General features: G+C 39.8%; 1 protein-coding gene across 6 annotated transcripts in view; it reads right to left on the bottom strand.

Annotated features, from left to right (window-relative positions):
* Positions 1-25,700, bottom strand: part of FBXW11 (F-box and WD repeat domain containing 11) — a 142,223-nt gene that overhangs the window by 95,372 nt on the left and 21,151 nt on the right. For 3 of the 6 annotated variants that reach the window (XM_053567353.1, XM_053567355.1, XM_053567354.1), the window contains exon 2: positions 2,841-2,942. The exons of the other annotated variants lie outside the window; for them this stretch is intronic. In XM_053567353.1, the coding sequence (XP_053423328.1) occupies positions 2,841-2,942 (102 nt within the window). The remainder of the gene's footprint in view (positions 1-2,840; positions 2,943-25,700) is intronic. 6 annotated transcript variants of the gene reach the window in all.

Consider the following 25,700-nt stretch of genomic DNA (forward strand, 5'->3'; position numbering starts at 1 on the left):
GGCTGCATGCAGACTTGTGAGGACATTTTTTGCTTAACTGTGGTGTCAGATACCATGAAAAGTATGCATGGAACTTTTTTTTTTTTTTGCTAATCAGCTTTCATTATTGTTTGCGTATTTACTGTTGGCCCAAGACAACTCCAATTCTTCCCATGTGCAGCAAAAGAGAAAATGGGTTGGACACCTCTGATTGCAGTACAGCATATAAGCAATAAACATTCTTTGAAAGCCCAAACCAAAATTAGGGGACTAAATTTTAGCACTGCTAAGAGGTAGAGAGGAGGAACACTGGTGTTAAAATAATAATTAAAATAAGTGAAGAGAAAGTCTTCCAGGTTCATTAATTACATGTTAACTTTCCATTCAACATGTAGATCAAAACAGTAACAATTTATTAATTCTTATCAGCTAAGTACTTCATTTTATTTCACTTTACTGTAATGCATACCCTCAGTTATATACTAGCAAAATTTAAAACCTAAGTAAACAAAATAACCTACACACCTCTAAAGATAATACTGCTCCACTAACTGAAAAACGATCCAATCAAGGGCAAAGTTTCCATTTTTTACTCAAAGTGACTTTCACTAAGAGCTGAGTCAAAGAACTATCAACAAATTTGGATTCCCAACAAAGTAGGAAGTCATACTTCCTACATGCCCCACCTGCAGAGAACTCACAATACCGTTATTAAAATATATTGAATGATGGCTTCCGTTGGTCAATTACTTTTAACCAAATGCATTAAAAAGAATCTGTAACTTTAGGATCTCATTAATTATAATTCTTCCCTACTTAAATTTCCAGTTCTAGAAAAAACTGTGTAAGCCCACTAAAAAGGAACTATAACTTTTCTTCTTTTAAGGAAAGAGACAAAGCGATACACTAGTATCATAATCCAATATCCATTATGCAGCACAAAGGAAGGCACATGCAACAATGTCTGCCATTTCAAGAACATTTTTGTTAAACTTACACTGCATGCAGGGAAGCTGCTTTTCCAAACATGAACATACATTCATTACATTGGCGACTCATTGAAACAACCATAATTATAAGACTTGCAACCCACGTTTATATATATGTAAAAATAAAGACAACTGGGCTTTATATCAAATTCACTCTGCAGTTAACTGTGGTAGTAAAGTCCCAGTACAATATTCTAAAGAAAGCAGTTTGAATCAATAACCACACCAAAGCTACTCAGAATGTTTGCCAATAAGTTCATAAAATGCCTAAACTGGATATGGAAAATAATTTTCCTCCTTCCTGGCTCCCCTGCTCCACTTAATGACTATAAACAAGAATAGAAAGATAACCTTGAGAACAGTAAAGTCACTCATGCCATCAATAATATCCCTCTAACTGTGCGGTCCCCAAACCCCGGGCCACGGACATGGCAGACAAGGCCTATTAACAAGAGGACCACACGGCAGGAGGTGATCCAGTGAAGCTTCATCTGTATTTATAAGCACTCCCCATCACTCACATCACCGCCTGAGCTCCACCTCCTGTCAGATCAGCTGGTGCAATTAGATTCTCAAAGGAGCACAAGCCCTACAGTAAACTGCGCATGTGAAGGATCTAGGTTGCGCACTCCTTATGAGAATCTTAATGCCTAAGGCTCTGAGGTTGAGCTAAGGCTGTGATGCTAGCAGTGAGACCATCTAAGTTGCAGGAAAACAAGCCCAGGACTCCCACTGATTCTGTATTATGGTGAGTTATATAATTATTTTATTATATATTGCAATGTAATAATAATAGGAAGAAAGTGCATGATAAATGAAATGCACTGAATCATCCAGAAACCATCCCCCACCCCCCACCCCCAGTTCATGGAAAAATTGTCTTCCATGAAACTGGTCCCTGGTGCCAAAAAGGTTGGGGACCGCTGCTCTAACTCATTTCCTAATTTTATACTGTTTTCCTAACACAGAGCAGTCTCAACAGGATGCCAGGAATTTAATATTGCTTTTTAAAGACATATCAGACTGTCTGGAAAATGCAGCGATGAAAACTGAATACTGCTATTGAAATCATACTTAATAAAACACTAGTTTTGTCTAAACAGAGCTTCACAAATAAAGCTACAATGTTTTCTGCCTGGGCTGTCTTAGAAGGCACCCCAAGCAAAAGAGGGTCACCAACGGTACTCCTGATAACAATTTAATCCTGAGCAATCCCTTCCCACCCACCCCACCCACCCCCAAATTTTACTTTTATCTGTGGAATTCTCTGCCGGCCTCGGCCTGGAAAACTGGGTGGACCCTGAAGACAGATGTCAGATCTGGCCTTTGGGAGGTGGCCCAAACTGACAAGTTAAAGGCAGCATAAAGCTGTGAGCTTTAAAAACTTCAATTTGAGGCTTTATACTAGTAGTGATTCCTTCCTCCCTCCTTATTTGAAGGGGGGAGAGAAAGCAAGCCAAAAGGATGAGTTTCAAAATAGAAAAATCACCACTTTAATTATGAAACCCTTCCAACTCAACAAAGAACTATTAAAGATAGCAAAATGGAAAATGTCAGGGCTTTTTGTTTATTTGTTTTTTGCACATGCATAACTATTATACATGAGAATCACAATCTCAAGGTGAGGGGGAAAGAATAAAAAGCAGGAGCAGGAAAGGGGAGCAGGATAGGGCCCAGGCGAAGACCCATTTGCTCAGAAGGGCCCCTGTTGGTACTAACTCCTCCATGTGAGGCACCCAGGCTGGAGGAAAGCAGAGGGTTACACAGAACATTTAGCAGACTTAACATTGGATTAAACACACTACTGCAAGTTTCAACAAATGTTCATGGCATACGTAAAAACACATTTACAACAAGAAAGAAGAGAGGCACCTGGAGACATCTGACACTGGGCATGCTCTGCAGGCAACTCAGTGCGCACATGCTCTCTACCAGGTTGGCGCAGCCTAGCCACAAAGACCTGGGCACAGAACACTGCAGGATGACAAAAAGGAAGGAAGAGAAGAAGCAGTTAGAGGCCGCAACAAATCACTCCTTCACACAGGCAACTTAAATGTTAGTTGGGGCAGGGGGTACACCCTTGGCAGTGTGGAGGTTAGGGAAGGTCCTAGACAGCTTTTGGGAGAGGGCCCACTTTCTGTCCTGTGGAAAGGGGCTTTATCCTGCCAACCACTAGTTCCTTAGGATACAGTGAACAGAATCAAGAGGGAAAGAGAGAATGTTTAAATGAAAACCCACTAATGGGAACTGTGAACATTGAGGTACAAAAAAAAGATTAGTGTGAGATTGTGACCATAATTTCATCAATGTTAAAGTTTCTGGTCTATGTCACATAACTGTAATTGCCATCATTGCTTAAGAACCTACTATCTGGTCAGCACTTTGTGTTCTCCAAGCCTCACATCCCTGTCAGGAAACTGAGGCTCAGAGGTTAAGTGATTTGCATAAGGACACACAGCAAAGGAGGGGAGAGCCTGAATTTCAAACTTTGGTTTGTCTACCACCTAAACCCACATTCTTTCCAAAAGACTACGATGCCTCTACTATAAAAACTTGATCACCCCAACTTTTATCATGTGAATACACTTTTGTACTTCCCCTAAAGTAAAATCACAGGAGACCTAGAGAATAAGGCAAAAGGAAGAAGAAAGATGAGTGATAGACTGAGAGATACAGGCAATCAAAGAGCTGATTAAAAACACATCTGATCATGATTATAAGAGGGACTTTACCTAACAATTGCAATCAGTGTAACTGGCTTATTGTACCCTCAATGAATCCCCAACAATAAAAAAAATAAAAAAATAAAAAAAAAAAAAAACACATCTGATTTTCAATGCTATCCACATCTCTGCCAGAAAAAAACAATAGACTGTCATGATTTTCACTTTGGACTTAGTTTACAAAGTTCGTTAGACAGTTTACAAAGTTTGTTTGACTTCAGTAAGAATTTAAAAGTGTATTCGTTTACCCTTTTGCATCCTTGTTTAAAAGCCTGCTGGTTTGGGGGCTGGGTGCTATGGCTCACACCTGCAATCTTGGCACTGTAGAAGGGGAAGGGAAGAGGAGAGCTTAAGCTCAGGAGTTGGAGAACGGCCTGAGAAACAGTGAGACCCTGTCTCTACTAATAATAGAAAAAATTAACCAGGCATTGTCAATCCTCATGGTTGTAGTTTTTGTTTAAGACCCTTTTCACCTGGCAATCTGCTGCATTTTTTTACAAACCAGAAAGAGCAAAGGTAAAAATGTAAAAACCTTCCATCTAAAACACCCAACTAGTAGGAAGGAGCTTGATGACTACATTGCCCCTCCTCCCATAGATATGGAAGGGTAAGACTGACAGTGGGAACAGAAAAAGGGTAGAATGTATTACAAGGTGTCTCTTTAAACCTTCCCCCACTCTTTATTGGGAATTAAAACCTGCATCCCTGCCTGAGGCCGGTAATCTCGGTGCCAGAGCAGTATCTTTTGTTCTTTGTTTTCTCCTATCTTAAAACACAGGAGACATTCAACAGAACTACCTGAGCAAAGGTCATGGGATCATCCTCACCTGTAGAACAGAACCACCAACCATATATAGTTACACACCAATAGCTCCAAACTAAAAACTCCCTTGAAAAGCTCCGTATTTCTAGCTTGGCACCTGTAGCTCAGCAGCAAGGGTGCTGGCCACATACACTGGGACTGGCGGGTTCGAACCCAGCATGGGCCTGTCAAACAACAATGACAACTACAACAAAATAACAGCCAGGCATTGTGGTATTTGGGAGGCTGAAGCAAGAGAATTGCTTAAGCCCAAGAGTTGGAGGTTGCTGTGAGCTGTGACACCATAGCACTCTACAGAGGGCAACATAGTAAGGCTCTGTCTAAAAAGAAAAAAAAGCTCCATATTTCTGCTTAAATGGGAAAGGATGGTTCCTCAGAGGTGGGGTGGCTCCCTGGTAGGAGGCTGAGGCAGAAAAATCACATATGTACTATGGCAAATACTTAATCCTTAGATTACAGATTCAATATCAATTACCTTACTATGACAAAATCAATAATCATGCAAAAAAACTGAAGGTGGGGCTGGGTGCTGTGGCTCACGCCTATTATCCTAGCACTGTAGTAGATCAAGGCGGGTGGATTGCTTGAGCTTAGGAGTTTGAGACCAGCCTGAGCAAGGCAAGACTGAGATCCCATCTCTATTAAAAATAGAAAAATGTAGGTGGGCATTGTGATGGGCACCTGTAATAACAGCTATTTTGCAGGCTAAGGCAAAAGGATTGCTCAAGCCCAAGGTTTGAGGTTGCTGTGAGCTATGAAGCTCTGTCTCAAAAAAAAAAGAAAGAAGGGAGGGAGGAAGACTGGCTGAAGATGTTTGGGTTCACCCAAAACATTCAGAAGACTTAAACCCCAGCTTATAAACTTGTTCATCGTAGCTATAGCTAAAATGGCCAAATATCCTCATTTGCCAGAGACAGTCCTGGTTTACACTTAGGGTTCCAGCATAACTTTCACTCTTAAAAGAGAGAAGTGTTCAGGTTTGTTGGATAAATTCTATGATCACTCCGACTGTCATACAGACAAAGACAGTTTTGCTTGAAATCAGATAGACCTGGGTACCTCTCCAGCTCTCCAGTATCTGCCCCTTACTAGTTACTTTTCACTTATAATATAAGGAATATTAAGAGTAATTAGAAAAGGCATTTAAAAAATACAAAATCAAAGGAATCAAACAATAAAAACTTAGCAGCCTTCTGGTGACAATGAAAATGCCACACTTCCAAAGTGTGCTTTTATTCTAAAGCTTACCATAGCCAATACACCAGCGATGTATCAATGACACTCCAGGCACACATCCTTTGTTATCATAGAGTGGCAACTACAGGTAAGATGCTGAATAAAAGTTTGCATAATATAATAAAAGTAGCTGCCATTTACCAAGTGACATAATAAACTCTCACAATAACCCTTGTAAGACAGGTATTACTCCATTTTACAAATGAGGAAACCAAGGATCAGGAAAGGAAAGCTTGATTTGTTAAAACTGCAACTGGTCCAAGGCATAAGGGAATAAGGGGTAACTGATGGCAGAATTCGAACTAGAAGTTAATCCTGTCTGAGCCTCAGCAACCTGGTTTTCTTTCCTCTACAGCAAATTCTCTGTAAGCAGAAATATTCTTGCACATTCCTAATAAAAAGAATTCTTACATAAGCACACATCAGAAGGGGACAGACAAAGAACAGATTTTAAGGATTATACCTGGATTCATCAACTAAAACAAAATTAATACCAAAGCTCATCTATACATGAGTTTTCATTTATTCCATAAAAGTCAACTTTCCTGTACAAGGTTTAATTTGCCTCAAAGAGTAATAACAATGAAAGCATAAGATACTGATCAAATTGTTAACTTGAAACCTAAAACTTTTTTTGAAGGCATTTTTTCACATTCAATAAATAAAAACATCATTGACCATGAGAATTGGAAGGAACTTTAAAGACTGTTAGTCTAACTTCCAGACCCTGATTTTTTTTTTTTTTTTGTAGAGGCAGAGTCTCACTTTATGGCCCTCGGTAGAGTGCCGTGGCCTCACACAGCTCACAGCAACCTCCAACTCCTGGGCTTAAGCGATTCTCTTGCCTCAGCCTCCCGAGTAGCTGGGACTACAGGCGCCCGCCACAACGCCCGGCTATTTTTTAGTTGCAGTTCGCCCGGGCCGGGTTTGAACCCGCCACCCTCGGTATATGGGGCCGGCGCCTCACCGACTGAGCCACAGGCGCCGCCCGCAGACCCTGATTTTGTATTAGAAGTAAAGAGACTAAGCCTAAAGAAGAAAAATACAGTAATCTCCCCATTATTTGGCACCCATCAGGATTGGTAGATTCCAGATAAATGTTGTTTCTGGTTGCTTGGGAGTTACTATTAAAAATAGGCCTAACTTGACCAAGTGTAGTGGCTCACACCTGTAATCTCCGCACTCTAGCAGGCTGAGGCGAATGGACTGCTTGAGCTCAGGAATTTGAGGCAAGCCTGAGCAAAAGCGAGACCCCATCTGTATCAAAAATAGAAAAAAACTAGGCAAGTATCGTGGCTAGTGCCTATAGTCCCAGCCACTCAGGAGGGCTGAGGCAGGAGGATTACTTGAGCTCGAGAGAGTTTGAGGTTGCTGTGAGCTATGATGTCACAGGATTCTACCCAGGGTGACAGAGTGAGACTATGTCTCATAAATGAACGAATAGGGCGGCGCCTGTGGCTCCAAAGAGTCGGGCACCGGCCCCATATGCTGGAGGTGGTGGGTTCAAACCCAGCCCTGGACAAAAGCTGTAAAAAAAAAAAAATAAAAATAAATAGCCAGGTGTTGTGGTGGGCGCCTGTAGTCCCAGCTACTTGGGAGGCTGAGGCAAGAGAATAGCTTAAGACCAAGAGTTTGAGGTTGCTGTGAGCTGTAACGCCACAGCGCTCTACCCAGGGTGACACAGTGAGACTCTGTCTCAAAAAATAAATAAATAAATAAAATAAAAAATGAATGAATGAATGAATAAAAGCAAATTAACACAAACAAAGACAAACTTTAACAAAGTTTTTGCTGTTTATATAGTGTACAATTTTAGTTAAATGGGGGTCAATACACTTTTCAACTTACTACTGTATTTTTTAACATCATGTAACATACATACTTAAAACAGAATACATGAGAGCCATGGGAGTCGTGCACAAAGCATCTGCTTACTCATAGCCTGGCACAACAAATTTAAATTCTGATTTTGGGGGATGGAGCAGGTTGCATGCTGGTTGCTCAAATTCCAGGTAATAGGGAGTTTACTGTAATGACCTTCCCACGGATATTTTTTTAAACCATCTATGATCTAATCAGTACTTACAAAAATGTGGGAAATGATGCAAAGAAAATTTCCTGTAAACTCAGTTTCAAAATATTAACCATTTATTACAAGTCTGATATTTTAAAACTTTTTAAAAACTTAATATTGAACTTATATATTCAGGAATAGATTTTTAAAGGACCTACTGGGGGTCTGATTTCCAAGAATTTATCTTTCTTATGTCTATAATATATACTGTGGGGTATAAAGAATGATGCCAGTATTTACTGAGGGTCCATTTCGTGCCAATTCACGATGAAGGATAGTGCATCTATTTTCACAATAAACCTACACAATAGGCATTACTTTCCCCCAGAATTCATTAGAGGAAACACAGGCTCAAAGGAATGAAGTGATTTAGTTATCTAAAAGTCACATAGTGCTAGGTTTGGCTGAGATTTCAACCCAAGTCTGGGGCAAGAGTCACTTTTCCCTATGTTCCCTACCTCATAATATTACATTTGCTTCAGAATAGAATATAGAGATAGCTTGATCCTAGGCATCATCCAAGCAGGTGTGTGATGCAACTGCCAACATCTATTAATCAGAGGTCTCAACTCTCAGATTATTCCAGGACTGGGACTTTCAAGTATCAAGACTAGTGTTATGCATTTGATAAGAGTAAGGACAATGGTGATTAAAAGGTGCAAGAACTGCCCTCTTTCATTCTCAATTACCTTGCAGCCAGGTAAACCACACTGCAGAAAAAGTCTTTACTCAACAGAAAATGTCCCTCTAGTTAATACATCCACCTTTCAAAAAAAAAATCTGTACCTGCTGTCCTAAGCAAGGTTCCTCTTATGTCTAATGGATCAGAAGGACATTGATCCGATTTGAAAACAATGGATAAAAATAAAAGTTCCATATTCATCAACCTAGGAGCATTAACATCCAGCTACAATCACAATAGTAATTGATTCTTGAAGCTTCCAACTTTAAATTTAGGGACTTGGTTAGAAACTCTTGTTAATCATTCTTGGAGTAAGTATTATCCATCATTCTTTAACTGAATAATGAAAAGATTTCTTCATATTAGCTATATTTACAGGATAGACTACTATCTCTCTTTTGCTTTTTTCTTTTTTTCTAAGGAAACAGTAATTTATCTCTTAGTTTCTGGAACATTATTTCATGGCTAAAATGTATCTAATGAACTTATCCTGATACCATCGGTATTTACCAATTTTAATAAATACTTATTGACCTACTTGTTAAAAACAATACAAACTAAGCCTTTTTTTCCTTTTGAGACTTCAACCTTGAGCCAACAGAAACCCAGGAGAATCACAGTGGAGACACTTAAGAGATGACTTTGGAGGGTAGAAAACTTCCAAGACATGTCTAATTTCATACTTAGCTACCTATAATAACCAGTATTGTAATTTGTGACTATTCATAAAGAATAAGAAGTGATTCATGGGCAGCGCCTGTGGCTCAGCGGGTAGGGCGCCGGCCCCATATGCCGAGGGTGGAGGGTTCAAACCCAGCCCTGGCCAAACTGCAACAAAAAATAGCCGGGCGCCTGTAGTCCCAGCTACTTGGGAGGCTGAGTCAAGAGAATCGCCTAAGCCCAAGGATTTGGAGGTTGCTGTGAGCTGTGCGACGCCATGGCACTCTACCGAGGGCGATAAGGTAAGACTCTGTCTCTATAAAAAAAAAAAAGAAGTGATTCATACTGGGTTCTGATATTAACAGTAATTACTCAATTAGATTGTATGTTTGCAGGTTTTATAGCCAAAGAAAATAACATTAGCCAAGGAAGCTGATATTGTTTATTATTTTTACCATATCCACTGTATAATCAAAAACCAAAATGAGGGACGGTGCCTGTGGCTCAGTGAGTAGGGCATCGGCCCCATATGCCGAGGGTGGCGGGTTTAAACCCAGCCCCGGCCAAACTACAACAAAAAAATAGCCGGCCATTGTGGCGGGTGCCTGTAGTCCCAGCTGCTTGGGAGGCTGAGGCAAGAGAATCGCGTAAGCTCAAGAGTTAGAGGTTGCTGTGAGCCGTGTGAAGTCATCCTGTACCCGAGGATGGTACGGTGAGACTCTGTCTCTACAAAAAAAAAAAAAAAAAAAAAAAATGAGGGCCAGTATGTTGAGAAACACTCTAAGTCTGTAAAGACAAGAAAAATAGCTTTTGGCATATTTCAAAAGCAAAAAATGTATTAAAAGAGGTAGGAAAGAAATGTCCTAGGCTCTCTTCCTATTGCCATAGGAACCACAAATCAAAAGGGAAAAGTGGCTGCAGGCACCTTGTCTCCTGATTGGCTCCCTTGAAGAACTCACAAAAGCTAACTTCGCTCTACTTTTAGATGGGATTGCTTTGAATCTCCTGCCCTGATTCCTTCTCAAAGAGGCAATTCTTTCAAAAAGTTCCCCAAAGAGGTATTTTATGTTAATCAGCTCTCTAATGTTATAACCTCAGATTCAGAAATCTGCCTTATTATTTGGGTTTTCTATTGCCTCACTCCAAATCTTTTTTCTTTAAACCACTTCTTGCAGAATCATTACCAGCCTCCTCTAAACTCCTATCAAATCAAGTTCAGCAGCTTAAATACAATGTTCCATTCAACAAAAAATTTAACTGAACTTGTATCTGTACATAGAAAAGTAATTAAAACATTCTAACCTCCAAATTCATAGGAGAGAATCTTTAGAATGTGCAGCATAAACACACATACACACAGACTTACACCACCCAAAGGAGGAGATTCTTGACCTAAGTTATGAAGGTAAGTAGGAGGCAGCGAAAGGGAAAAGAGAAAAACATTTCAGGTAGAATAAAAAGCAAAAACAAAGCCAAAGAGCTGAGAAATGACAGGTCCTATGCAAGTACTCAAAATTACATTAGCACGGAAATCTTTAAGTATGAGATGAGGAAAACTTAATTAGAGAGATGGGAGAGGCAAAATCACAGACGTCTCTCTTGAACCATTCTATCAATTTGGGGATTTCACGCTGTAAGACAACAGCTCTTAAACCACTGGTAGTTGGCCAGTCCCCCCCCAGATATACTGCCCAATTTTACATCAATGTGTGTATATAAGATTTTTTTTTCTGCAATTCAGGATAAATAACTGAATATTTATCTATTCACAATATCTATTAGAGAAAAATAAAAACAGGTCACGTAACACACAGGTGGGGGTGGAGATGAGTGGTAAAAGGTGAAGCCAAAGCCACGCCAATTCAGCACCAAAGAAGGATCCCATGTTTTCTAGAACAAATGGGAAATATTTGCCACAAACAAGAAGTGTGTTCAACAGTAACACAATGACAAAAGTTGAAAGAAAACAGAAGAAAAACCATGGATGTTTTTATAGATACTGTAGATTACGTTAATGACTAATAAGAGTGTTTGAGAGTCTTTTAAATTACCCTAAGTGAAACACCAAAAACTTTAATATTCAAACCACTGCTAGAGACAATAATAAGATAGCTATAAAACTGTTTTAAGCAGAGGAATGACCCTTGGCAGCTAGCGCAAAGCATGGTTTGAAGAGAAGGTAAGTATCTTAGAGAACCTATTAGTGTCTGATTTTTTTTTTTATACAAACCTTGGAAATTTGTTTCAACTTGGCTACAAAAAGTGGACATAAGAATCAGCACTAACCAACATTTTTAATGCTCAGCGGGGGTCTTTTTTTCCCATAAAACTTTCACCACGCCCACTAATGAAATATAAAACAAAGAGTGCCATGGAAATGAGAGGGTGCCAGATACACAAAAAGTGACATGAAAGATCTACTTTATGGTAACCATTTGGCAGTAACACCCTTCCCTCTAGAAATCTCTGGTCTGGAGTGGGAATGGAGTCCTGAAGAATCATACCGCAGCTGCGCTTAAGGGGAGCACATGCCTTCAGCTCTGTAAACCTGAGGTAAAGAGCTAGAGTCCGTCCCTAGTCAGTTTCAGTTGAAAATCACCCTCACCTCAAGGCAAATACAGCAAGCATTAAAATTAGAAATTATCCTATTGTGTCTCATCTCTCAGACTGGGGCTTTTCAAGAAGCAGCCATACTTGCAATGAAAATAAGGCCACAAAGCTTTTAGTAGAAGTGTCTTCTAAAATTCAAAACCTAAGCTTTTGGGGTCAAAATATTTGATGGCAATGTATAAGAAATAGCAAACTCTCACCAAAATAATTGCATTGTTTCTAAAACCAAGAATCATAATACCGCATGCAGACCAAAAGTTAACTGACAACTTAAAGGCATTTTCTACAGTCTTTTAAAGAACTGAATATTGGCCCCATTACCTTAATGTGTAAAAAAGACTTTATTTTCCTTGGGATGGCATTTTTTTTTTTTTTTTTTTTGTAGAGACAGAGTCTCACTGTACCGCCCTCGGTAGAGTGCCATGGTGTCACACGGCTCACAGCAACCTCTAACTCTTGGGCTTACGCGATTCTCTTGCCTCAGCCTCTCGAGCAGCTGGGACTACAGGCGCCCGCCACAACGCCCGGCTATTTTTTTTTTTTGTTGTTGTTGTTGCAGTTTGGCCGGGGCTGGGTTTGAACCCGCCACCCTCGGCATATGGGGCCGGCGCCCTACTCACTGAGCCACAGGCGCCGCCCCTTGGGATGGCATTTTATAACAGAATCTGACCATAAACATATGACATATAACCAAGAAAATTTACATGTTAATTCTTAGCAATTGTATTTTAGAATTACATACTTATTTAACATAGTATTACACTACATTCTATTTTCAGGCTGGTGTATATGTTAAGAGAAGAACAGAGAGGAAAAAAAGAATGAGAAGAGTAAGAAAAACTGAAATTTACCATCTGCCAAGTTTTAGAGATTCAAACACTGCCAAATAGTAAGGGTATCAGGACTCAAAACCAAGAACCAAACTTTTCTTAAACACTACTTTGATTTTTTTTTTTTTTAATTATAAATTTGTTAGAAGCTAACAAAACTAAAATGGAACTTCTTGGTCATCTTTGGTGGAGGTATGAATGGTAATTGTCTTTTACAATTTTTTTTTGTTTTTTTTTTGTAGAGACAGAGTTTCACTTTATGGCCCTTGGTAGAGTGCCGTGGCCTCACACAGCTCACAGCAACCTCCAACTCCTGGGCTTAAGCAATTCTCTTGCCTCAGCCTCCCGAGTTGCTGGGACTACAGGCACCCGCCACAACGCCCAGCTATTTTTTGGTTGCAGTTTGGCCGGGGCTGGGTTTGAACCCGCCACCCTCGGTATATGGGGCCGGCACCTTACCGACTGAGCCACAGGCGCCGCCCGTCTTTTACAATTTTTATTCATCCGTATTTTCTAATTGTTTTCCAATGCCCATCTAATATTCATGTAATAATTTAATACCACCTTGTGTAATTTTAAGTGATGCTCTAATTTGTTTAATTATAAACAATAACTTGACAATTTAAATAAAAACAAATTATTTGCCCAGGCATTAATTTTAAGTCCATCTTAAATACCTATAGTTTAAAATGTATTAAAATGCTAAGTAGCAGAAAAATATTTTACCTAGTGGCCCTAAGAAACAGCAGTGAACATTGAAATCTTAACAGCTTATTCCTAAGGAAATCCGAAGGGGAAAAAAATCATCCCTGTGCACTTTACAACTACCATCCATGATTCAAAAATGTCACCAGGTTTTTCTGAGCTTTTACAGAAGTTGGAGGAGGGGAAGATTTGATGTATGAAGGATGTATGAGGTGGAAAGCAGAATCTCTATTCTAAACTGTGTGACTAGAGAACAGCACGTGACAAAAATAATCTATTTCTGGCATAGCCACTTGAGTCCTCAGATGTACAAGGACTAGGCTATAGTTCAGCTGCCAAGGAGGAACAGATTCCCCAGCAAGCTCCAGGTCAAATCAATCCAAATCCCGTCACAATGGAGTTTCTTTAAGATCCATAAATCCTTAGATTAAAGAGAATTTAGTAACACTTAAATACAGTTGAGTCTTTGTCAGCATCTGTGGTCCAATTAGGAATGTTACTCAGGACTAGGGGAGACCTCTCAACTATGAGCTTAACTTTTTTCAATAAAAAAAGATATGAAAATTTACGAAAAAGGGTAAATTGGGAAGGGGTGCAAACTGAGCACTGTACAATACTCAATTCTCATATCTCTGGCCAGACAGCTGAGCTTCACAGAGAAGGAAACTGAGAAACAGAGACATCAAACGACTTGCCAAACAAAGGTCAAAAATGGCAGAACTGCAAATCTACATTCTGACTCTACAATCCCTACTTTCCTTCCTCACCTATACTGCCTGTTACTTCCTTTGCTTGACACTAAACTCCCTTAAGCAGGAAGTTCCCCTGATTTATTTTCAAGTTTTATCTACCTGTCACTCATTTATACTGTTGATGGGACTGTAATTGATACAGTCTCTAGTGTGCAACTTTGCAATACACAGTCAAGATTTGAAAAACAAGCACTCTGGGAGGCCGGGGCAGGTGGATTGCTTAAGCTCACCGAGTTCAAGACCAGCCTGAGCAAAAGCGAGACCCCCATCTCTACTGAAAATAGAAAAAACTGAGGCAAGAGGATCGCTTGCGCCCAAGGGTTGAAAGTTGCTGTGAGCTTCCAGACCATCGCACTCTACCCAGGGTCACAGCTTGAGACTCTGTCTCAAAAAAAAAAAGACTTGAAAAACATGTACATTATTTGACTAAACTCCATATTGCATGATAGGACTCTCACATGTTAAATTAAACACCAACCTACGGCGACGCTTGTGGCTTAAAGGAGTAGGGCACCGGCCCCACGTGCCAGAGGTGGCAGGTTCAAGCCTAGCCCCAGCCAAAAACTACAAAAAAAAAAAAAAAAAATTAAACACCAACCTCATTTTTTTTCTTTTTGGAAATTACCAAGGAAATGAGAGGCATCTGCTCTTGTTATACAGATATATACCAGTGCCCCCGTCTCCACCAAGTTAATCTAAGATACACATGCTGGTTGTGTAGTCCTTCTACATACCTTCACAAGCCAAAACCCTTCATCAGAGAATTTCTACAAGTATGTTCACAACAAGATCCTGATTGCCCACCAGTATACCAAACCAAAAAGGTTTACTCTACTCTCATGTAAGATAGTACAAAATTTTACCATGTTTTAAAAAGATTAGCTACTGACAGAAAAGAAAAAGAACATTAGAACATAAAAAGTGAAAACTTTTTTCTCCTGATATAATGAATATTCTCATTTTTTTCTCAGAAGAGGTATCACTTTCAGTAAGATAACTTTAGTAATACTTTTATATTTATTCTCAAATAAAGATATGACTCAATTAGAGTCAGACATCATTTTTCTATTTTAACTTTTTCATTTTAACCTGCTTATTCATTCAAAAAAGTTTACTAAACATGCCAATATGTTAGACAATAATTCTCAAAACTATTCTGGTATTAAAAATTATTTCTGCAGGGCGGCACCTGTGGCTCAAGGAGTAGGGCGCCGGTCCCATATGCCGGAGGTGGCAGGTTCAAACCTAGCCCCGGCCAAAAAAAAAAAAGAAAGAAAAAAATTATTTCTGCAAATAAAGCTATGCTATTTCCTGGCTCACTAAAGGGAGAAAGAAGACTACATTCCTAAAGTTTAAAATACATTCAATAAATGTAGTTTCACTGCCTTTAAGTGTATTAAGATTTAAATAGTGCTATTTTTTAAGTATGTTTTAATTTATCACTTCCAAAGATTTTCAAAGCTTGCACTATCTAACATGCTCCTTGTCTTCACTGCCAGCTCTGAATAAGTACCTGTAGAATCAAAGGTAATCCTAATAAAATACGTTTTAACTCAATACCTTAGGGTCAGGCGTCCTCAAACTTTTTAAACAGGGGGCCAATTCACTGTCCCTCAGACTGCTGGAGGGCCGGACTATAGTTTAAAAAAAAAAACAACTATGAACAAATTCTTATGCACACTGCACATATCTTATTTTGAAGTAAAAAACAAAACGAGAACAAATACATTTCACACCCCCGCATGTGGCCCGCGGGCCATAGTTTGAGGACCCCTGCTTTAAACAAGCACTCTACTATTTTCTAAATACTGCTCATTTCTTGAATACATACAATATTTTCAGAGACCTAACCTGTCCCTGTCCCAAATAAACATATATTCCAAGTTAGTAGAGTCTCAACTTTATACAATGAAGGAGCTAAGGAAATTTTACCCCAAAATTTGACTACTTGACATAAAGCAGTAGTTCTCAACCTTCCTAATGCCGTGACCCTTTAATACAGTTCTTCATGTTGTGGTGACCCCCAACCATAAAATTATTATGGTTAGGCAGCCACCTGCACCACAGGGAGCCTCAAGATCATTTCATTGTTCGAGTACTAACAGAAGGAACATGTACAGGTTAAAACAGATAAAGATAGATAATAATTTTACAGTTAGGGGTCACCACAACATGAGGTCGCAGCATTAGGAAGGTTGAGAACCACTGCCATAAAGACTACTTTGAACTAGAGGCCATTGGAGATTAGAAAGCATTGGAAGGGGTTTTCCTTCTATCTTACCAGATGAGAAGGTTAAAGGGGAGCAACAGATTTCCTTTCCTGCCCCAGAAAACTAGCAGATCAGGCCTCCCAAATCATTTAAAACACAATACCTGTCTTTTAGGATGATTTACAAGTCAATCTATTTCTCCCATCTATTCATCCTCCCTAGCAGAGAGGTACACCACATTCTCCCAGCAGAGATCTGACCATCATTGAGATATTGGGTAATCATTCATGTGGTTCCCTCTATGCACAAGGTATTTGGAAATAAGCATTTCACTTACTAATCTCTTTCAGAGAACTTTCAAGGAAAAAAGGGAGAGTTTCCCATTATCTCTAAAATACACATAAATACATACAGATTTAGAAATCAATAGCAATCAGAATTTTGCTCCTTTAGCTAGAAAGGCCATGGAAAGTGAGTTGTCAAAGCTAATAGACAAAAGGAGACATATTTAATTATCCCTTAATGTTACAGTTAAAACTTTACACTTACTCTTCTTTCTCATAGAGCCCACTGTTCTCCTGTCCTAAACTGACTAGTTTCAAATTAGAATGAAATATGTGCCTTACAGTCCACTAGGCTCTAAAAACAAATGAATCTGTCTTTCAGCTAGGGGCTAAGATGGCCTTAGTAAGGAACTCCTGCTGCTTGCCGCAAGGATGTCTTTGATTTCCTTCCCAAAGTCTGTTTCCTGTAGGCAACTGGAGTGGTCTCACCACTTGAATCAGGAATTTTACTAAATTTTGTAGTTGAAAGGGACTTTGGATTTTATAGACCATTTTGCTCATGTTCTTAAAATATTTTCCTAGCCATGTTCCTCTAAATCCCTCACATTGTGTTATTAGTGGGTACCCGCTTGAAGTAGCAGATTCTACAATAAAAAGTCAACTTACAGGTTTACAGATGCTGTCTTGCATGGGTAGAATATAACTCTGGAACTTCTAACAAAGAAAGTAATGAAGTCAGGATGAAAAGGCCCAATATAAATTTTTGCTTTATCAAAAACCCAATTCAACTCCATTATTATTTCTTTTTTGAGACAAGAGTCTCAGCTGTCACCCTGGGTAGAGTGCTGGGACATAACTGCTCACAGCAACCTCAAACTCTTGGACTTATTAAGAAATCCTCTTGCCTCAGCCTCCCAAGTAGCTGGGACTACAGGCACCCATCACAACGCCCAGCTACTTTTGGTTATAGTTGTCATTGTTGTTTGGCGGGTCCGGGCTGGATTCGAACCCATCAGCTCCAGTGTATGTGGCTGGCGCCTTAGCCACTTGAGCTACAGGCGCCAAGTCTCAACTCCATTATTTTAATAACTTTATGAATGTCTTGGCTATAAGCAGTCATCCACAAATCATATAATGTGCACATCACCATAATGAAAATGTTTCATTAACTCTGAAAGAATACAGAATTAAGAGTTAAGACCAGAAGACAAATCTTACAGGGACATTTCCAACTGCATTTGAGAGAAAAAACAATCTATAGTGTACCTTTCTTTTAACTGATGAGTTCAAAAGTCTATAGAGCAGTGATTTTCAACTGGTGTACACTGAGAGGATCTTAGGTGTGCCACAAAAAATTTTTTGAAGATCATCAATTAAATTACTTTCAAAAGAAGTTCGAAGCACAGTATTTTTTTTTTTATCTACTTAAGTGTGCTCCGGAAGTTTAACTATAGGTTCAAGTGGGCCATAAGATAGAAAATGTTGAAAAACACTACTATAGAGAAAAAACAGAAACAGCTACCAATTTGGGAGGTGAGGAGGCAAGGTTGACAGGGTGACATTACTCTTACTTCGAAACTGATAAAGTTAGAAACTAAAAACTGGTTTAAAACCACAGGAAAATATTTTAATAATGTTTCTAATAAAAATTGTACTTAATTGTCTTAACTGGGTGTTTTATTCCCAAAACAATTTATAAGAAATAAAGCAATTTATAAGTTGTTAATATGAGAAGTTATAAATTTACAACTTAGTATTTTTGGTCCAAATAGGACCTATACACAGTAAAAGCTCAATAAATACATGAATTATCAAATAACTAACATGTAAAGTCCATAAAAGTTCACATGAAGAGTAGGAAGTGAGAGAAGAATATAATGTTATGTTATGGGGCTGATACTTTTGACACTTTTTTGGCCGTATCCACTAATCAGTGATTGATTCTACGAAGGGTCGCATACTCTTTAAGTTAAATCCCAGGACTTCTTTGGGAGCCACAAAAATGAAATCCAGATGAGTCCCAGAGCTGCTGATGCCATCATGCTATCCCAAGGGACAGCCTGGACTCCATTTGGGAGACAGAGTCTGAAGAAGTCTGAATCTACATGTCCTCTCGCCTTTCTAAATCACAAATTCTCTATTGCCACTTTCAAATGGAAAATCATAACAAACCTTAAACATTATGTTCAGTACAAATAAAATAGGAGAAACCCAAAAGAAGCACTTGATGTGGCCAAGAACATAAAGATACAATATTCCGCATGTGAAACATCCTTAAATTTTGTATTAACTTCCCACTAAAATCATTTTATTCTACTGATAAACCAAAGTGTTAAATAAATTTTCCAAGAATATCTCATGCATGCTAGAACCATGGATACTACAGAAAGAAAAAATATTAAGAGGATAAACTAATCAAAACTCTAAGACTGCAGAAAGAAAGCGCAACAGTCCCGATTTTCCAAACTCTAAAACCCAGTACTGAGAAACCTCAAACAAGTACCAATGCCAAATAAAGAAATAACCTGAGAGAAAGGAATATATTTATCATCTAAGATTGCAGAAGTCCTGCAAACTACTATAGAAACTATTATAGTACTACTATTACAAAGCCCAATCTGCACCCCTCCTCTAACAAGTATTCCTTTTTCTTTGTACTGTATATAACTTTATCCCTGACTTCATTTTATTGTCCTAATGTATTCTTCCTTTCATCTTCATTTCCCACTTATTCTTCATCTTCCCACATGATGTCATTGTAATCAAATCATATTTGGGGGAAGAAACCAAGTTTACATACTAACAGTAGCAAAATCACTGCATTTCTTAACTGAGAAAAAGAAAAACAAAAAAGTTGAAAATAAAAAACTCTAGGACTGCCTCGGCGCCCGTAGTACCGTAGTTACAGCACCAGTCACATATACCAAGACTGGCAGGCTCGAACCTGGCCCAGGCCAGCTTAAACAATGATAATTGCCAACAACAACAACAAAAATAGCCAGGCATTGTGGTGGGCACCTGTAGTCCCAGCTACTTGGGAGGCCAAGGCAAGAGTATCACTTAAGCCCAAGAGTCTGAGGTTGCTGTGAGCTGTGACACCATGCACTCTACCAAGGGCGACATAGTGAGACTGCCAAAAAAAAAAAAAAAACTCTAGAACTAAAAACAAACAAACAAAAAACTCTAGGATTAATACTCTCATGCTGGTTGTCACTGCCATAAAATGTGTCATCATCGACTTTGACAAAAGTTAACAACCATACGTGGACATTCCAGCAGCCATGTTACTGCTTCACAATCTACCATCAATAAATTGTGCAGGGCTAGGGCACCAGCCACATACACCTGAGCTGACAGGTTCGGATGCAGGTTTAGATCTAGCCCGGGCCAACTACAACCAAAAAATAGCCGGGCACTGTGGCGGGCGCCCACAATCCCAGCTACTTGGGAGGCTGAAACAAGAGAATTGCTAAAGCACAAGAGTTTGAAGTTGCTGTGAGCTGTGACGGCACAGCACTCTAACAAGGATGACAGTGAGACTCTGTCTCAAAAATAAATAAATAAATAAAAACAAAAATAAATGAATAAATAGTGCAGATTTTAACTAGGAAAAATACACAAGCATAAAAGTCCTGCTTCTTCAAGGACCACTCACTTGAAAAGAATATAGAATTATTACCAAAAAAAAAAAAAGAAAAGCACAATGACACAGTTGAAAGAGCAAAGCTTTTGTCTTGTTCTGTTTTTTTTTTTTTTGTAGAGACAGAGTCTCACTTTATGGCCCTCGGTAGAGTGCCGTGGCCTCACACAGCTCACAGCAACCTCCAACTCCTGGGCTTAAGCGATTCTCTTGCCTCAGCCTCCCGAGTAGCTGGGACTAAAGGCACCCGCCACAACGCCCGGCTATTTTTTTTTTTTTTTGGTTGCAGTTTGGCCGGGGCCAGGTTTGAACCCGCCACCCTAGGTATATGGGGCCGGCGCCCTACCGACTGAGCCACAGGCGCCGCCCCTTTGTTCTGTTTTTTAATTGAAGTAGAAAGATCCTGACTCTAGATTACAAAAGTTTCTCAATCTAGCTACAATTTACAAGAAATACAAGGAAGAACAGAATATGTAGACCTAATGAGAACATAATCAGCAAAACCTACATAATCATCAGAATGCAGGAAGTTATACAGAACAAAAACCAACTCAGTTTCAATAAATAATAGCTAGAAGTTGGGAGAGGCAATTTTATTCAAAGAAATTTAAGAGACTATTAACTGTATACTGCATACAATGTGTGAACTAAGTCTGGATCTGGAGTTCAAAAAGCAAACTTTAAAGAAACAACTACAAGGAAAACAGCAGGCAAATTCTAATAGCAGGTATCCTTTCAAGATTATAATAAAGGTTAAAAGGAGTAGTGGATATAAACTTGGTAAACAGTAGGCACTGAACAATACTAGCTCGGAGGGAGCTCCGAGCTAAGGGAGCTCCTTACTTCCGGCAACATGATAAAAAAAACTCTTGAATAAAAGGACTTGGGATGAACAAAAATCATGAAGAAGAGCATTTCCAAAAGTGTGTCCATATAGATTTTAAACCAAAATACAGGGGGAGAGGAATTCTGGGATGAGAAAGTTTAGGAAATGTTGGGAAACATTATTAAAATGACAGTTATCAAGTGAATTTCCAAGAGAAGGGGATTTATACACTATTTACTAAGAACTCACAGGAATGGTGATCCTGTTAACCACTGATACGTACACAAGGACAGAGGGAAGGGAGGAAGGGAGGAAAACCGGGAGAGAGGGAGGGGGAAAGAAAGGAGTGCTGGGCTGACAAGGCGGGACAGCAGTTACGGCCATGGACAACTCCTTCAAAATGACTGAAGTATCAGTGAGATAAAACTATCAGGACAATTTAAAAATCAATGGTAATTTAAAAAATCTGGTCTGAAAGCAGCGTGAAAGGGAATGTTTTTGATCTTCTGAAAGAAATTTCTGATGCAAACTGCTTCATTTTCAGCATCGAGTCAATAAAGATTAAGAGACTGTATTAAAACAGAAAACAGGAGCTGGGCGCGGCAGCTCACGCCTGTAATCCCAGCACATTGAGAGGCTGAGAGCCAGGTGGATTGCCTGAGCTCAAGGGGTTTGAGACCAGGCAGAGCAAGAGTGAGACCCTGTCTCAAAAAAAAAAAACTAGCTGGGCGTTGTGGCAGACGCCTGTAGTCCCAGCTACTCGGGAGGCTGAGGCAAGAGAATCGCTTGAGTCCAAGAGTTTGAGGATGCTGTGAGCTATGACACCACAGTACTCTCCTGAGGGCAACAAAGTGAGACTCTATCTTAAAAAAAAGAATCAAAAGTTGAAAGAGCAAATGTATGCACTTTAAAACAGACATTTGATACAAGATCATAATTCTCATTTGCCTTCCCAAATTTATTCCCTCATTCAACTGGGCAACTGGCAAGCACTGTGATTTGAATGTGTCCCCCAAAAAGCATGAGTTGGAAACTTAATTCCAAAAGCAATGGTGCTAAGAGGTGTGGGAGGTGTTCAGATTAGGATGGCTCCACTCTTACGGACGGTTTAATGCTGAATAAAAGGATCTGAGGCTGTGAATTCAATCTCTCTCTTTTTTTTTTAGAGACAGAATCTCACTTTGTTGCCCTCGGTAGAGTACCGTGGCATCACAGCTCACAGCAACCTCCGACTCCTGGGCTTAGGCATTTCTCTTACCTCAGCCTCCCAAGTAGCTGTGACTACAGGCACCCGCCACAACGCCCGGCTATTTTTTTGTTGCAGTTTGGCCTGGGCTGGGTTGGAACCCACCATCCTCGGTATATGGGGCTGGCACCCTATTCACTGAGCCACAGGTGATGCCCATCAATCTCTTGCTCTGTCACCTGTACATGAGCTCTCTTGCCCTTCTGCCTTTTGACACGAGATAGAAGAAGAAGGCCCTCCAGATGCAAGGCCCTCAACCTTGCAGTTCGTTGCCTGCAGAACTATAAGAAATAAATCTCTGTTCTTCATAAATTACCCAGTGTCAGGTATTCTGTTGTAGCAGCGCAAAACCGATTAAGATAGGTGCGGGGAATAAATATGCTATGCACTGAACAGACAGGATCCTTGTTCCTATGGAGATTACTCTCTAGTAAAAGAGATGATTATCCAACAGAGGATTATGCCTTGCATTTTTAAACTACAATTATGTTAACAGCTGTGAAAAAAGAACTGAGTCAGATCATGACAGAGAAACTTAATCACAAGGGAACCTAGGGGACCCAGACATAGTCCCTGACGAGGTGATGTCTGAGCACAACTCTAAAGGACAGCAGAGTTAACTGGATAAGGAAGGAGGAAAGGGGGAAGCCTCCCTAACAGTGGTAACAAATGATAATGCTTATTAGAACCTCCAAGCAGAGCCTGGTACACAGAGGAACAAAGAAAATGAAGGGGAAAAAACAGTCGCCGTTACTGCAATGTGTAAAGGTAAGGTGAAAAATAATAAAAATAGACAAGACTCTAGAGGAAAACAAAAGTGACAAGGTTGAGAATGCTTGCTGGTACAAATAAAACCATCAAAGGAACAGCAAAATAAAAGACAATCTACATTAGCACTGGAAACCTGGCTAGGGTGGCCTCCACATAGACATTCCAAGGAATTTCTATAAAATATAACACAGAAAAAGTGGACTAGAAATAAGATTTACTGCATATTAAGAAAGAAAACAACACCTGAGAAGTAGAGGGAATTCCTAGCAAAACCCCACCTTCTACCTCAAAGCAGCAAAGGCTGTTAGAGATAGGATTGGGAAAGTGTCCTTGAAGCTGTCAGGGGGGTCAATTGAAACTGATCCTAAATTACTTCATAAAGAAAATCCAAAGCCAGGGTCTACCCAGAGCAGAGATCCAATTTACTCTTGTTATGGACAGTCCATAGAGTAAAGCAAAGACTTCTGCCCCTGGCTTCTAACAAAAATGGCCATTTCAATCACAAAAAAGCAGCAATGCCATGCATGGCCAAGATAAACACAGAAGTTCCTCCCCTGGTGACTTTCTTCCACCACACTCCCCCCACTACACTACCCAGTGAACCTGTATCTAAATTCAATAAAGCACAACTATAACTAATCTAAATATTTCCCTTTTTTCACAAAAAAAATACAAATAGCCACAAACATAAGAAAAATATGTCCAATGTCACTAGTAATTTAAAAACAAATTTGTAATTCATTAATCAAATTGAGATTTTTAAAAAAGTATTTAAAACCCTAAAATGGCATAAATATGTAGAAAACATGTTTCATACAGAGAATGTTCACAAAGCATAGTGGTACACTCCTGTAATCTCAGTACTTTGGGATGCTGAGGTGGGAGGATTGCTTGAGGCCTGAAGTTTGAGACCAGCCTGAACAAGAGCTTAAGCTTGTCTCATCTATACAAAAAATACCCCCAGAATTAGCCAGGCATGGTGGCACATGCCGTAGTCCCAGCTACTCAGGAGGCTGAGGCAGAAGGATTGCTTGAGCCCAGGAATTTGAGGTTGCAATAAGCTATGATGACAACACTGCACTCTGACCAGGGCAACAAAGTGAGACTTGATCTCCAAAAAAATAAGACAAAACTAGCCAGGCCAGGGCAGCACCTGTGGCTCAGTCGGTAAGGCGCCGGCCCCATATACCGCGGGTGGCGGGTTCAAACCCAGCCCCGGCTGAACTGCAACAACAACAACAAAAAATAGCCGGGTGTTGTGGTGGGCACCTGTAGTCCCAGCTACTCGGGAGGCTGAGGCAGGAGAATCGCTTAAGCCCAGGAGTTGGAGGTTGCTGTGAGAGGCCACGGCACTCTACTGAGGGTCATAAAGTGACACTGTCTCTACCAAAAAAAAAAAAAAAAACTAGCCAGGCCTGGTGGTATGCAACTGTAGTCCTAGCTACTCTCAACTACAGTCCTAAGTATTAGCTACTTAGAAGCCGAAGACAGGAGCATCACTTGAGCCCAGGTGTTCAAGACTGCAGTGAATTATTATTAGCTGCATTCCAGCCAGGGTAAAAGGGACTCCCCCATCACTAAAAAAATACTAAGGTAAATAATATAAAATAAATTTTAAAATAAATAAATGATAGAAAGCAAGTAAAACCTTTAGTTATATAAAATACCCCTGCTCCTAAAAATGCACACATTCTTTGATCCAACAGATCAAAACTTATCCTCTCAGAACTTATCCCAAAGTAATACTCAGAGGTATTAAAAGATTAAACTATAGGAGGCATCTATAGCTCAGTCAGTAGGGCACCAGCCACATACACCAAAGGTGGCAGGTTCTAACTTGGCCCGGAACTGCAACAAAAAGAATATCTGGGCATTGTGGCAGGCACCCATAGTCGACAGAAAAACTTTATCTGTGTGGTGGTTAAACAGTACACAGTACACACATGTAAAACTACATTGACCTACACATTTAAGATATGTGTTCTTTACTGTAAGTTATACACAACAAGATATATACATATGTATGTATACACACACACACACACACAAATGCCCTTTTAGCCCATATTTATTCATCTTTGCAAGTTTACTACACAGTAGCCAGGTATGGCTCTGTCAATCTAACTTGCAATCCATTCATTTTCATGTCCTTCATGTCTATCTCTCTCAGAGCATCTGAGCTGGGAGTAACCACAGTGGGACCAGATAAAATCATAACCCAATCAAACAGGAAGATTTCCAACAAAGTACTTGTTAACAGTATAAGACAGTCTTGATATGTTACAATTTAAGTATACAGGGCAGTTTTTCATTAACTTCTTTTGTTTTTTTGGTAGACAGAGTCTTACTGATAGTCACCCTTGGTAGAGTGGCGTCACACAGCCGTGGCATCACACAGCTCACAGCAACCTCCAACTTGTGGGATCAGGCGATTCTCCTGCCTCAGCCTCCCGAGCAGCTGGGACTAAAGGCACCTGCCACAACGCTAGGCTATTTTTCTGTTGTAGTTCAGCCAGGGCTGGGTTTGAAACTGCCACCCTTGGTACATGGGGCCGACGCCCTACCCACTGAGCCACAGGCACTGCCCAGTTTCTCATTTACTTCTTAAAGAGACTGTGAGAAAATTAAATACAAGCAGCAAGCTGCTTAACAAATAGCAT

The sequence above is a fragment of the Nycticebus coucang genome, chromosome 17 (genome assembly GCF_027406575.1).
Source record: "Nycticebus coucang isolate mNycCou1 chromosome 17, mNycCou1.pri, whole genome shotgun sequence".
Lineage (NCBI taxonomy): Eukaryota > Metazoa > Chordata > Mammalia > Primates > Lorisidae > Nycticebus > Nycticebus coucang.